The sequence below is a fragment of the Trachinotus anak genome, unplaced genomic scaffold, assembly GCF_046630095.1.
Source record: "Trachinotus anak isolate AG129_WGS33_773 ecotype Australia unplaced genomic scaffold, CSIRO_AGI_Tana_v1 ptg000007l, whole genome shotgun sequence".
In the NCBI taxonomy this organism is placed as follows: Eukaryota; Metazoa; Chordata; class Actinopteri; order Carangiformes; family Carangidae; genus Trachinotus; species Trachinotus anak.
Window position 1 is genome coordinate 6,280,807 of NW_027273858.1, and position 14,856 is coordinate 6,295,662.

Consider the following 14,856-nt stretch of genomic DNA (forward strand, 5'->3'; position numbering starts at 1 on the left):
AATTACATCAAATGGATTTATGTAAAAGTGGAAAAGGAGGAAAACACTGGGTCTCATCATCACCATCATGTTCAACATCACAGCAACAGAAATGTGCACATGTTCTGTATGTACCGGGCAAGTTACAGGTCACCTATACTCCAGTCAGACTTATAAACACAACCTTACTGAGTGACTTCTCAGACATTAGATACACGATATTGTGATGCTATGATGTTAATGAACTGTCAGCGAGCTTTGACTGTCCTAGTTTTCTTTTCAGAGCAGGATAGGAAGCGATAGATGTGATGGCTTAGTGCGACTTGGTCAGTGATCTACTGTATGATGATATATATAATTTAAGCAAAGATGAAGAGTGTGTAGGGTTTGTTTTAGGGTGCCATGGCTGCCAACTGTCATATAGGTGACCTGGAACGCTGCCAAGATGAGTGTCTCTCTCTCTCTCTCGCTCAGATCACACAACCTTCACTCTTGATTGGCAGGCAACAGATGCCAATCACACAGCTGTAATGGCTTCCAGTCCCGAGTCCTTTTGGCATCCTGGCAAATAAAATCCCCACTGAACACTGTCCTCCTCTTTGATTGGACAAAGGAAGTGGGGTAATTGGCTGATTGATTGCTCCATGCAAATTGTGATTCTTCAGTCTGATATTAGGTTTCGATCAGAAATGTCTGTCCTGACATGCTTTGAAAATGGTTTGTAAAGAGCCTGACTAAAAGTCTTCTTTGATTGTGCATGCTGCCCGTTTACAAAATCACTCTTTTTTTAATGATCATGGCGTCGGGCAGAAGAAGGTCCAGCTGACTTTAAAGTTGCACAGAAGGTCCAAAATGGAGTCATCAGTCTGGTTTAAGATCGCCCGTTTGGCTGCTGTGTGAACATTGGCACTTCAATCTTAGTCCGTAGAGACTAGTGCACATTTAAGAGTTTGTCACACTGAAGGACACATGGGAGTGCAATCTGCCACAGCAGTCTTTATCGAAAAAAAAAACTGTCACCACAACATTTTCTAGTATTTTTCTGTTGTTTCCTTGATTCAAGGAAGAAAAACAAAACAGAGAAGGAAGCCACTTTTCTCTACTGAAGTGTCCTGGGTTAAAAAAAAACAAAAACAAAAAGGGAAGAAAGGGAAACTGGGATATACAATCTTTTCTCACTGCTGACGGTCTCAGCAGATTAACTCTACTAGGCTTCAGACACACAGCTCCAAGGCCACCTTTATCTCTGTGTCCCAGGCAAGCAAAGAGGAGTAGAAAGAGTAAGAAAAGAAAGAAAAGGAGACAGGTTAGAAAAGTAAAAAAGGCAAGGTGGAAGAAAATAGAACACAAAGGAAGACAAAGTAAAAAAACAGAGAAAGAAGAAGGTTAGAAGTCAGAAGCTGTATCAGTATAGACAGTCAGTGATGTACAAGAGGAGATGACTACCAGCCTCATATACATGCATTCTCAGGGGAAGGATTTCAGTGCTACACCAAAGCCATGCAGCAACAATAAGCAGCCTGAGAACAGTAAAGGGCCTACTTTTTTCACCAGCAGGACACTGAGCAGTCACCTTTACCAAAAATCACAATAAGCATCATGGAGGGGAGGGGGGCACAAACGAGCTGCTGGAGTTGTAGGGGGATTTGGGGACACAAATGTTCATCCACTCAGAGCAAGGTGGTAAAACGGCCCATATGCCATGCAGACCAGGGTCCCATCGGGGCTCAGTGAACAGGCGTTTGGCACCACAGGAACAGTGGGGCAACGGACAGGACAGTGAGGGGGGGAGTTTTGGGGTAACAGTTTAGAGAAGCAGGGGAAGCAAGTGCACGGCAGGATGGATGACATCTGTTACACCATGTTTCAGGTTCCCATGGAGACAAGACTGAACAACCCCCTTCACCCACCCACCCCCTAACATCCCACCCTATTCCTCCCGCTCGAGCAGCACTCACTCACCACGCGCTCACAGCATGGTAGCAGACAGACGAGGGTGGGGGGGGCAGGGTTTAGCAGCTTTGCTGCGGCTCCCCGCTCCTGCTTTTAGACTTTCTGCCCTCCTCATCTGTAGGACAAAGGCAATGTTTATGTTACATCTGTAGACAGTGACAAGAACATTTTCATTTACTTTATACCTGCATATACTGTGGATCAAGATAAATACAATAAAGCAACTTCAATAGAGCAACTAGAGAGTACAAAAGCAGAAATAAATAAGGATCTAGATGCAGACAGTTCTACTAGTATTGGCACCTGAAGCAGTGCTTGTCTTTGATTATAACTTAATGATTACAATCTGTACAAGATCTTGTCATTCTAAAATACATAATCAAATATTATCCATTCTCAAGCTGTGGTGTGTTGGGATGGGTAAACATAAGTTTCCAGATACCAAAAGAAATGATTTTAGCTTCATTCACAAAACAATATGACCACTGCAAACTATTCTCAACTTACTATAATGACTCCCCGTTTTAATAACTCATTCAAAAACTACCTAAAACTAAAATATAATAATCACTCTGGTTGTATTCCACTGCCTTCCCTGTCAACTTTCACTTTTCCAGCTAAGTCCTCCCCTCAGATCATTCTGGGAATGAAGCTACATCATTTTGTCACCAGCCCAAAAAGTCCACCAGGTCAAAACCCATCATCCGCAGAGCAAACGCTCCAGTTAATATATGTAAAAGAAAATACAGAAAAAGGTGTCAAATGTACAAAGTCAAACACAAAACACACCGTCAATAGAAACAAAAACAGGATAAACGCATTTTGATCACAGAAATCAAAATGAGTGTTTCAGGTCGGACCAAGACAAAGCCATGCAGTTTAGTGGATAATGCAACAAAGTTGAAAGCAGTGAAGAAGACACTTTCCCATACACTAAAACATCATGGTTAACAACAAGTGACAAGTGAATCTATTATCTGACATATTGAAAGACTCTAATTTGAAGAAATTGCTACTATGAGATCTGTCCGACAATGCTTTGCTCCTTATCAGAAACAACTATTTCTTACAGATTTTCTGATGCTTTTGAATCTCTAACCTTTCTGCTCATAGCTCAATTACTAGTGGAGCTCGAAACAGAAATAGCCTTAACTGTGATGTACAAACCCACTACTGCAGATAATAGTATAGTGTTAGCCAGTGAAACAGATCTGATGAGGACACAATAATATGGGAATAATAAGGCTGCTGGACGGAAGAAGAATTATCAAGTTCAACCTTAGAGGACAGAATGGGACAGAAAAAAAGGTCAGAACAGGAGGTGACAAAAAAACAAAACAAAAAAAAAAAACAAAAAACAAAACAGCAAATCACCAATCAGCACCATGGCAAACAGAAAAGCATGAAACCAATACACCACACAGAGATCGACAGTGCTCTGATAAATACATGCAGATGAGGAGGATATGTCATTAATCCATCCTTTCATTCATCGCTTTTTGAGTCAAGTCTGGTATCAAGATCAGCAAGCCAGAACCTCCCTGTCATTCACACACACCCGTACTCATACCACAGAGACTGGTTGTCCTCTGGGCTCAGTGATTGGTCTGAATTATTTGCATGATTGGGGTCAACACCCTCATTATACTCTTTTACATTGGCTGGGCCGGATCTCATCTGGCCATTTGATTGGCTGTGTGGGATCTGGTTTTGGGTGGAAATGTGGTTTGGGATAGGCAGAGCCGAGGGGGTTTTACTTGTAACAGGTGGCCCACTGATATTACTGACTAAGGTGGGGTTAAGAGACAAGAAGGGGAGGTTTTTGCCTGTTGACTCACTAAAAATGGAGTCCATGAACACCGACTCTACAGTGAAGGAAGGGCCAAGGAAAGACTCAAGGGTGGAGAGGTCGGGGTCCTCCGAGCTATGGCAAGGCAAGCTGAGTGACTTGGGCAGGGGGGTAGTGGTGATAAGGGATCCCTTTAGGTTGGTGCTGTTGGGGTGGTACTCACTGGGTGTAGGCTGGGTGTGTACCCCAGTCTTGGTGGAACCAATGGGAGGAGAGGCGTCGACTGACACGGGCTGTCGGTTGTCCTTTGAAAGCAGGTCGTGGATGCTGGTGCGCCGCGTGGTGCCTTCAGCTGTGGAGATGACGCTACTGGCTCGGGGCAGCGTGGAGGAAGCTGAATCCAGTCGCTCGGAGACGGATGTGGCTTTGCCCTGCGAGGACAGGCTGGAGCGGATAGGGACGGAGCCTTTCACGCGGGTGCTCTCTGCCTTCCGCAGGGTTGGGCGCCCTGGCTGTCCCGAGGATCTTGGTGGGCGCTCAGAGCTGACCGGTGCTGCTTTCCCGCTGGAGGAGCGTAATATGCCTCTGCCCTTTGTGGAAGTGCGTTCTTTCTGCACATGCTCAGATGAAGTGGGGAGGCGGGGAGAGTCTACAGTGAGGTTTTCCTGACTACCAGACTAGAAGACAGAGGAAACAGAGTATCAAGTAGAGTGCAAAAATATACATTTTTTAAAAATTCTATATCTTAATTAATTTTACACCAAAAATCTCCATGTACTAATTATGTTTAATATTCCCTTGTGTCTTGGAAATTATTCAGTCACAGCTAAAGCAATTAATTGAATAATCCATCAATTGACAGTAAATGGATTGGCCAATATTTTGATTTTGCCAGTCCCTGTTCCACCTCATACAAAATGACGATCTGTGGTCATAATGAAGAAAAATATGAGTTTTGATTTAAAAAAAAAAAAAAACAAGCTCAGTCTACTTTATCTGCTGGTTTTAATCAACCAGAAACATAAGAGTGATATAACACATTGGTTGTAACTCAGTACGAGGCCTCACCTCTGCAGGATCAATACCCTCATCCAGGAACTGCTGCAGGGAAAGCACCTGGCTGCCTGGGGATCCCGTCTTCCTGATCTGGGTCTGGCCTGGGCTGCCTGCAGCGGTAGGTGGGTCGAGCGACCTGCGCAGCTGCAGGGGGCTCTGATGGGAGGAGCGCGAAGAGGTGGGCTGCTGGACAGGGCTGCTGCCGCTGCTGGACCACACCTCCTGGTCTAAGCTCAGACTGAACTCTCCGCTGCTCTCACTGTGAGGCCTGCTGAGGCTGCCGTTCAATGTGCCTGTGGGAAAGGAAGGCAATGATTAGATCATGGGGAAAATGATCAAACCTCCTCACATTTTTACAGTCTATACAGTGGTAAATCAGGTTATTTACAAAATGTATTGCAAAATATTCTAATATTACTATAGTGTTATTTGCTTTTACTGCTTGAGATCTGAGCGTATTGTCACTCTCTGATCCATCACTGCTGACTGCAAAATTTAAGAAAAGATAAAGACTTCAGGAGTGTGATGAAATTCTAATAAAATAGTGTAAATACATCCAAATCAATGCTGAATATTCATGATTTATCAATTGTATACCATAGCACTGTAAAATGCCCCGTGACTCAATTGGATTTACTTAGTAGATATACAAAGCCAGTAAAACATGAGACAGACTAAATGTAGCTAGCAGTCAGTCTCTCTTAAAGGGCATTGGATCATTCTAATATAATGATTTTAGGGCTGAAAGTAATGATTATTTTCATTATTGATAAATCTGCTGATTATATTTTCAATTAATCTTTTGGCCTATAAAACTTCAGGTAACAGTGGAGAATACCAAAATCAATTAGCTAAAGCACAAGGTGACATGATTAAATGTCCAACAGTCCATAAGCCAAAAATATTCACTTTACTATTAAGTAAACATTCTTATTTGAGAACATGGAACATCATTTTGCTTGAAAAAGGTCTTAAACAATTAATTAATTAATTAATTAATTAATTATCAAAATAGTTGGCAATTAATGTTCTTTCAACTGACTAATCAGTTAATTGGCTAATTATTGCAATTCTAATTTTCCCATAGGAGAGAACAAACTAACCCACAGGGTACATTAAAGTAGGTTTGAGTAAAGGCATGAAAGACAAAGATAAAGGGAACAAAAGAGGATGGCAGGAGTGGTTAGTTGAGAGAGAGAGAGAGAGAGAGAGAGAGAGAGAGAGAGAGAGAGAGAGAGAGAGAGAGAGAGAGAGAGAGAGAGAGAGAGAGAGAGAGAGAGGGGAAAGGGTGGGGGTGGGGGGTGGGGGGGGGGGTAAGGGAAGGAGGGGCGTACCTTTGCCCTCCAGAGGAGAAGTGAGGTGGGAGTTATTGTTACTATTACTACTGGTGGTCCTGTTGCTATGGAGACTGGAGGGTCTGGTGGCTGGGCAAGGGACAAGAGGGAAGAGAAGTGCACACACACACATACACACAGAGTTAGGTTTTATATATGCGCGTACATGTATCCTCACCAGTGTGCACAGACACAAAGAGAAACATGTAGGCGCACGCTAATAGTCTCATAGCACGTCTCCTGCTGGGGCAGCAGATGGCACATGCCAGGCAGAGGGACAGGAAGGGTGGCTCAATGCCAGGCTGCATCCCCAATATGTCCAGTTAGTAAATACACACTACCAAAGGACACCTAAATCCAACACCAGTCTACCTTAAGGAAAAAGGGGAACTGATAGAGACAATACTGACTAACAGAGGACAACAGAGTGCAAGTAAATTAGTAACATTAGTAACAAGAAAATTGGCATGCCTTGTTTCCTGTGCAAAACTGAGAATGGGAAGAGGGAAAAAGTGAGAGGGAAGAAAAGGAAAGGACAGAAAAGGAGAGGTGACAATGTGACCTTGCTTATTCCTGTGTTCATAGGGATAGTTTCAGCAGGAAACCAGAGACCGTGAAATCATTTCAAACTGGTTTTCAGGACATGGCTGACACCAAATTAGAATTTAAAATGAACCTTTACATCATTGATCAGTATCAAAGTTCTTATTTTGTCTAGGAAACCAGCCCATTGTTTGTGGCCCAGAGTGAGATTTGGTGCCAAGTAGTGTCACTTACTACAGATGCTACAGGGCACTCTGCACATAATGCTCAGCTCAACAGGGGAAGGATAGAGAGCCAAAGCACTGCTATACACCTGCAGGCCTGATAAGACACACATATAGTACATGAACAATGTGACACGCCCTGATTATGGCACATAACATGTTTCAAGGATACATCACACTACTTATTAATGCTGCCCACAATGCAAAACAAGCAAAGTTTAATGTTAATGTTTTATAGACAGAAACAGAAAACTTAAATGAGAAAATACTGTGGCAGCCAGTAGTTAGTTGAAAAATCAATATCTGCCATTAATGACTTTACATATAGGAACATCTCTAGAAGACGAACTAATGGCTGATACATTATAAGTAACGTCTGGTGTGTGAGAGTGGAAGGCAGTTTCCTCTAGCCATTACAGCGATGTACCGGAAAATGGGTCTGACAACAAGGTATTGGATTTTATGAGTGCATTCTGGGAACTCATCAGCTAAGTAGAATCCAGGTTGGGCACTAATGCTACACCTATGTCCTGTGGTATGGTCTCCTGGGACTGTAGGTTACATGACTTGGGTAGGTGGGTACAAAACGTAGCTAAACTAATTTAAAAAACATTTTAGGATAGAAAAAAACAGATGTCATTAGACTGTAGAACTAGCTTAAGTAACATGAATGTGTGTCAGTAGTTTTGTGGCCATTTAACAACTGGGTCATCTACATTAGAGTGGCATAGAACTGATGAATAGTTGCCTGACTGCAGATTAACTGCCCTGGATAACACGCTAAAGCCTGGAATAGAGTCAATCCTACTTTCAATGGAGGCTGATCTCTCTCTTTTGCGCTCTGCTAAAATTGCTTTTCCAACTGTACATCAGGCTTAATCGAAGTGCAGGAAGGCAGCCCAAAGATTAGCGGTGGGACTGCTGAGGACATGACCTGCTCTTTTGGGACTTTTCAGTCTTTTCTCATTCCCTGTTTGAAGAGGCCTACAGATTCCCGGCTGGTGTTGAAATGCTGTTGCAATTACATGTCTACAGTTTGATGTCATGTCAAGTCTTACCTTGACTCTTGGGGTCATCTGAGGAGCCGGCAACATCCTCACAGGAGGCATTATCTGTTCAGACACAGAAGAGGTTGATGCTACAGCTGCTTTTTTTTATCTACTCTGATCTGACAAATTTTCACCACCTTCATATAAACACCACCATTTTCATGGGCAAACATACCTGCACATGTATTCTTATGCCTAATGTGGTCAGTAATACACAACCACATTAAAAAAAACAACAAAAAAACAAAACAAAAGAGTCTCTATATCCTTGTTTTTTCCTACCCTCACACAAATAAAAACAGCACCCTGACCTTTGACCTGAAGCCGGAGCTTGGCCCTGCTGTGCCCTGCAGTGGGCAGTGTGAGGGCAGCACAGTCGATAGCATTGGTGGACAAGGCGAGCTCCTTCATGCGCTGCCCCCCGCGCCTGCTGCTGCCTGTCATGCCAGCATCCCCAGCCTCAGTACCGTCCAGGTTCTCGATGCTGCATGCCCATTGAGCCCCGGGACCGCCGGCCACTGCCATGGTCTGCAGCAGGTCGTTCATCGCTAAATGGACGAATGGAGGGATGGACAGGGAAATTAGCTTTGTAAAATCATGCATTTTGTTACATCCTATCTCATCTCTAATCATGACATAGACTTTGTGGTCAAATAATTTTAAAAATGCATATATTTCAGATAATAAAACTAAATGTCAGAAATATTTTGCATCTCTTTAGTAAGACATAGTAACTTGAGGAAGCAAAATGGGTCAGATGTAAGCTACGAGTTCCTCCTTCCTGCAGAGTCCTGCTAAAAATTGTTTAAGCCTGGAGGACTACCTCTAATCAGGGGTTTTCAAACTTGTTCACTGTGCCTTAATGTAGTAGCATCATTAAGGAAAACACTCAATTCTCACAGTAAGTATGGAAATATAGCAGAGAATTGCCGTGGTGAAGTCTTGGTCAAAATTATTAATAGGTCTATCTCAATATTTGATTTAAAAAATTCATCTTGCAGAATGCAACAAAATAAAATTTTGGAAGTCACGACACATGCAGGCAGACAGTATTATTAAAAAAGTAATTAAAGAGATTCAAACAAATATTATAAGTGCATAAAGATGGCAGCTGCACAGTTTCTGATCCTTCATTCCTGCGCCATCTCAGCCAGATACGTCACCCTTAGAGGCTACTGTCTTTATGCACTTAGTTGACTGAGCCGTACAATGGTAGAGAAGCATGACGGCATGCAGAGCTGCTCCGAGCAGCAGCAGCAGCACTGTACACAAAAGATCAAAGCCAGAATCATAGCGAGGCAAGTCCATGTCAGCAGAATAAGATCTGAAATGCAGCACGCTGACAGAGGAAAAGAGAGAGAGAGAGTGAGCAAGAGAGAGTGAGAGACAGAGAGAGTTAAGGCTCCATTTCAAGTCCTCCATGGTGAGTGTGAGCGGCGGCGGTGATCAGGCAGTTGGTTTTTTTTAAGACATGCTGTAATCAAAGATGGGAGCAAACACAGCACAGGCGCATAAAAGGCAAACCTGCAATCTCTCTCACTCTCTTGTCTCAACACACATACACACACAGCCTTTCATTCAGTAAACACAAATAAAATTAAACCACAGAGCACATGACAAAGCTGCCCGTTAAGTTGCCCATTGCATAGTGATTCCCACAATCACTGAACTGAAATATAAGCTCTGATAGATGACACTCAGAACTAAGACAGATGAAAATCAAACTGCATGACACTACATGAGACAGATAGATAGAAAGAGAAGAATCCTACTGTCATATCGGTTTTTGCATTAATCTTAAAATTTTCTGTCATTCACTTTCAAATGTACATTTTTGCTTAAAGCTAAGTAAGTGAAGTTTGTACTCTTCATTCATCAGTTAGTAGTGAGAATAAGGTGACAGTACACTGGTGAACGCTGATAAAAGCTAAGAGTAGACACTCTACAGGAGGGAGTGGGACGGCAGACGCAGGGTGGATGAGGTGACAGAAGTGTTGGGGTTACTAGGAAAAATTTAAAAGGACAAGTCACTGATGTCACCAAACACAGCATGGGGGGTACGGTGACTACGCAACAAAATTTAAGCTTGAATATCTGGTTAATCATTAGCAGACATCTCTAAAAGGCATCAGATATCACAGCTCTGACAAATTCTGTCAAAGTAATCCCAAATGAATGACTGTAGGTTTATGACTGAAACCTGAAACTGCCATACTGTCACTGCCACACCCCCACACCACAGCCACCCTAAGATCAGTGACTGTTCCTTCTTTGTTTCTCCTAGCGTGACGATGACAGGGAGAGGAGGCGGAGGAAAGCTAGCGTGGTGGCTAACGGAGGTCTTACACATGGAGCGCCGGTAGATGGCTTTGGCCTTGTCTTTGTCCTTGGATCTGTTCCTCATGAAAGGCAACCTTTTTATAGCTGTCAGAGCGCAGCCAGAGACAGCCAGAGAGAGGGACAGACAGACAGGGGAGAGAGAGCAACAGAACAATCCGGAGGGAAGTGGAGGAAAAGAAAACAAAAGAAAAAGGAGGGCAGAACAGAAGGATGTGGTTAACGTTTTCACAAAGAGAGCCAGGGGAAAGATGCAGAGAGAGAGCTGAGCCCCTGGACACTCAACTGGACAACGGCAATAATAGACACTACAACATATGATTTAGAGTGGTGATGATGTTATCACAAACTCTCTTTGATTTTTGATAGAACTGCATTTCAAACCTTCATTCTTGTTATCTAAAGGGAATATTGTTAAAAATATATTAGCAAAGCTAGTACAAGTTAATGAAGCTGAAAACAATTTCTGTTTTTGATGTTTTCTATTGTAAATCTTGTGCAAAGATGGTTATGCACATTTTTTTTGCTTTTTAAACCTCCCAGAGAGATTGTGTTCAGCCCCACTGTTGTTTTACTAGCTTTGCTAATAAATCATAACAATTAATGTTTCTAATTTTCAAATAAAACACTTGTTTAAGTGCCTTTTTGGATGGACTGAAATGCCTTCCACAGACTTCTTTAAAACCTGATTAATACTTTTAAGGGCAGACTTCTTTACAAAAACATTGTGCTAACAAGTACAACAACGTAAACACATTATGCAAATACACACACGCACACACACAATCGCGCACATTCTATCAGCAGACGACACCATACACTCTCATGTAAATGGTCATGAGTGTGGTATTTTACATTACGAACTAATTTAAAGCATTACGTACACTACACAACAACATAAGTGTCAACACATTACCACACCTAGATGGGACATAGAAGACGATGAGTATTAAAGGGTGCAATCAGGGAAGTGAAAAGGTCAAAGGGTACATTAACAGCATCAGGGAGGACTGCAATGACTCCAGTACAGACATTTCCAAGAAGCAGAAAAAATAAGTAGTTGCTAATGCTATCTTCATATACTTATATTTTGCAGGTACAAAACATGCATCTTAAAGCAAAAAGACCTACATGCTTATTTTAATGAGTAAACCTACATTCCCATGTACAGTTAAAATATGTGTAAGTAAATATGGCCTACCAAGTTTTAACGCATTGCCTTGACTGGAAGTGAGCCATGATCCATTGCACCTTTTAATAGCTGTGATGCTACGGTAGGGGGCGTTTCTTTCTTATTTACAGGTGAACTGCACAGATCAGCAGGTTGACATGTCTGTAACTGAGAACTAATAAATCCTAGACCTGTTGGGGGATGGAGTTAAGAGTGAGCTGCACCTGGTTCAAAATATACCTATACTACACTTTAGTAGGCCCTTACGTAAGGTTATAGATATCAAGCGCTCCCACTGTTGTTTCAAACATAGGAAATGCATCTACTTTTTGAACCAGGTCTTTGGTCAGGAGTCAACCTTGTGGTGCTGCACAGCTCAACCGTAACCTCTAGAACAGCCGAGTGTGACACGGACAATGGACTCACGAAAACATGCCCTGAGAGACGTGACAGTCGGGTCACAAACCCCGCCCACCCTCCCCATCCGCAGCATACCATTGGTGGAACCCTGCCCTTGGGCATGGGACTGCTGCCCTCTCCTCCCTTCGCAGAGAGAGAGAGAGATAAAGAAGCAGAGGAGCAGTTAGGGCAGAAAAGACCCATTCGGACACTCAGGCATACATGCCTACAAACGTACCTACATGCACACACGCACACACACACACACACACACACACACACACACACACACACACACACACACACACACACACAGTCTCCATATGTGCTGTGCGTGCAGTCATGGTTGAAACTGCAATAACACTGGTTTAGAATCTTGGTCTACATCTGTGTGTCCATGTGTTTCCTTTGTACTCACTGCTGCTCCTCTTTTGTGTGAGTGTGTCATCTAGCGAGTTGGAGCCAGAGCCTATGGATGAGCTGTCCTGGCTGTCCTGGGGAAAGGTCAGGAAACCATCACCGTACTCTGAACGAGACGGAGTCAGTGTGAGAGAACGCATCCTCTCCCGGCTCTTCGGCTTGATCAGCTTCTTCATCTTCAGAGTGATCCAGTTGCCACGCCTGCAGAGGAGAGATGAGACAGAGAACAAGCAATCTTGATCAGCAACAAGAGGACAAAAGAAAACAGACTGAAAAGAATATGCATGTTGGATGTATTTCAAGTGTCTGATTTGTTCCATGTGAGTACGTTAATTGGAGTCTTAATTACAGTCTCTCAGTCTTCCCAAAGATGTTGCAGTATATGGTGATTTAAAGCTCTGCAGACCATAAATATTTGATTCATCCCTTTCTGAGGCTGCAGTGTGAGTGTTTTCTGCCATAACCCCACCTCAGAGATAAGAGTCAACAAGCAAACGTAATTTTTTTACAACATAGTTTTCTACGATCCACTGACTTGTCTGAGTCACTGTGATTCACCACTAGGTGAATCACAGGTTATTTAATTGTTTCATGGGAGGTTTTCTTGTGAATTTTTTTTAAGCTGACATAACTTGACAATGTTGCTTTTTACCTGCGTGGAGGTGAGGGGTCATAGAACTTGTACTGGTCCATGATCTTCTCCTCCAGCTTCTCCTTCTGTCTCCTCAGCTCATTTAGCTTGTCTCTGAAAGGGCAGAGGCACAAGAAAAGATACAGTTAAACAAACAAAATATGAAAATGCAACCAGTGTGTTTTGAATATCCCATTTAAACATATTGACATACAACATGTCTGCAGTCCATTTTTTAACAAAATATGTAATCAAGGGTTTACATGTATTGTCTTTGCTCTACGTGGAACAGGTCTTTGCTCTCCATGGTCTGCTCCAGCAGTGTGCGATTCTGTAGCATCAGAGTCTGGATCTGGTCCAACAGGTGACGATTCTCCTCCTCCAGGTTTCCTTTCAGCTGGCTCAACAACTAACACACACACACACACACACACAGATATATTAAAGAGATTCTAGGACACCTGGCTCAAACATAAATATGATACATTAAAGAGATAAACCTTCCACAACACAGCTGGCTTAAGAAGTTGTTTGTACAAATGTCATACATTAAAAAGGAAGTAAACCAATCAAAAACAGTTGGCTGTAAAACTGGCACACAGACACACAAAACACAACAGGAAACCCCCGAGAAGAGAAGAGAAGAGAAGAGAAGAGAAGAGAAGAGAAGAGAAGAGAAGAGAAGAGAAGAGAAGAGAAGAGAAGAGAAGAGAAGAGAAGAGAAGAGAAGAGAAGAATCTCCTCACTTCACACTGGTTGGTGAGCTTGGTGGAGGTGATGTCCAGCTGCTGGTACTGCTCCTTCAGTTTAGAGAACTCAGCCTCCAGCTTGGTCTGCTCCAGCTTGGCACTGTTTAACTGGCTCTTTATGGTCTTATGGTCCAGCTGGAGATTCTCATTGTCCTTCATCAGCTGACAATAGGTAGTATTAAGTCTGAAGAGAGAGCAGAAGGACTTCTCAATATATAGACATGTCTGTATGTAAAAGTGGCTTAAAAGTACAGTTAAAAGGTTGAGTCACATTGTTAACATGTTATTAACATATTTGCATCATTTTTAAAGATAAAAATATTAATACTGTTTAATCTGACCTGTCGTTTTCCTCTTTGAGCAGTTTGCACTGGTCAGCTGTGGCTTGGTGCGTTTGGTTCTCCAGTGCCATCTTTTCCTGCTGCTCCTTCAGATTTTTCTCCAGATCCTCCAGCTCCCCCTTCCTCTGCAGGAGTTGCTTGTACCTGCACGCATAAAACACACAGGTATATTTTCTTTATCCCAAGGGCTCTATAGTTTTCTGCAATTTGTTAGCACGGTTGATTTTATCATTGTTTAATACTGCCCTGTAGGATAATATGGAAAAGATATTAGATTTGAACCTGTGCCCATCCCATGCTTATGAACCCCAGCTCACTTGTCTTCCAAGTCCCTGTGCTGCTGCTCCAGGCTCTTGTGGGTGCTCTTCAGGCCCCCGTGCTTTCCGATCAGGGCTTCATACTCGGATGCCTGCCTTTCATGGAGCGCCGCAAGCTTCTCATGGTCGCGGAGGAGCAGCTCGTAGGTTCCTCTCAGCTCCTCTTTCTCCTTCAGCGCTCCCTCGCGCTCGCCCTCCACGCTGCTCTGCTGACTCTGCAGCTGGGCATTCTGGGCCATGAGGGCCGCACTCTGTGAGCTCAGGGTTGAGTTCTCCACCTGAAGGAGAGGACGGAATAGATAAATTAATTAAAGAGGTGTGAACAGGGAGGTGTGAAAGAAGTGAGTGACAGAAGAGAAAAGAAAAACAAGGAAAGGAATATTATAGGTGAGAAATAACAACGCTTATTAAAAGGTTGTTTTTACTATGATCTGAGGAGAGTACTTAGCTCCTCAAATCAAACACCAGTGGAAATGACGGTGTAGTAAGTAGAAGTTATTGCTGTTTTAGTCTATAGGGGGCACTATATCTCTATTCAGTTTGTTCTCCCCTTTCGCTGTAATC

At 42.9% G+C, this 14,856-nt stretch overlaps 1 protein-coding gene across 5 annotated transcripts in view; it reads right to left on the reverse strand.

Moving 5' to 3' along the window:
• Positions 1 to 1,941: 1,941 nt before the first annotated feature.
• ccdc88ab (coiled-coil domain containing 88Ab) overlaps positions 1,942 to 14,856 on the reverse strand; it is a 64,798-nt gene continuing 51,883 nt past the window's right edge. Inside the window, exons 24-37 of one of the 5 annotated variants that reach the window (XM_071480106.1) lie at positions 14,293 to 14,570; positions 13,976 to 14,119; positions 13,632 to 13,818; positions 13,149 to 13,294; positions 12,907 to 12,999; positions 12,253 to 12,455; positions 11,931 to 11,978; positions 10,274 to 10,351; positions 8,239 to 8,475; positions 7,937 to 7,990; positions 6,889 to 6,975; positions 6,112 to 6,201; positions 4,790 to 5,070; positions 1,942 to 4,398 (exon numbers count right to left, since the gene is read on the reverse strand). In XM_071480106.1, coding sequence (XP_071336207.1) covers positions 3,481 to 4,398; positions 4,790 to 5,070; positions 6,112 to 6,201; positions 6,889 to 6,975; positions 7,937 to 7,990; positions 8,239 to 8,475; positions 10,274 to 10,351; positions 11,931 to 11,978; positions 12,253 to 12,455; positions 12,907 to 12,999; positions 13,149 to 13,294; positions 13,632 to 13,818; positions 13,976 to 14,119; positions 14,293 to 14,570 — 2,844 coding nt within the window. In that variant the 3' untranslated portion in view covers positions 1,942 to 3,480. The remainder of the gene's footprint in view (positions 4,399 to 4,789; positions 5,071 to 6,111; positions 6,202 to 6,888; positions 6,976 to 7,936; positions 7,991 to 8,238; positions 8,476 to 10,273; positions 10,352 to 11,930; positions 11,979 to 12,252; positions 12,456 to 12,906; positions 13,000 to 13,148; positions 13,295 to 13,631; positions 13,819 to 13,975; positions 14,120 to 14,292; positions 14,571 to 14,856) is intronic. The other 4 variants (XM_071480107.1, XM_071480108.1, XM_071480109.1 and 1 more) reach the window with 4 other exon arrangements.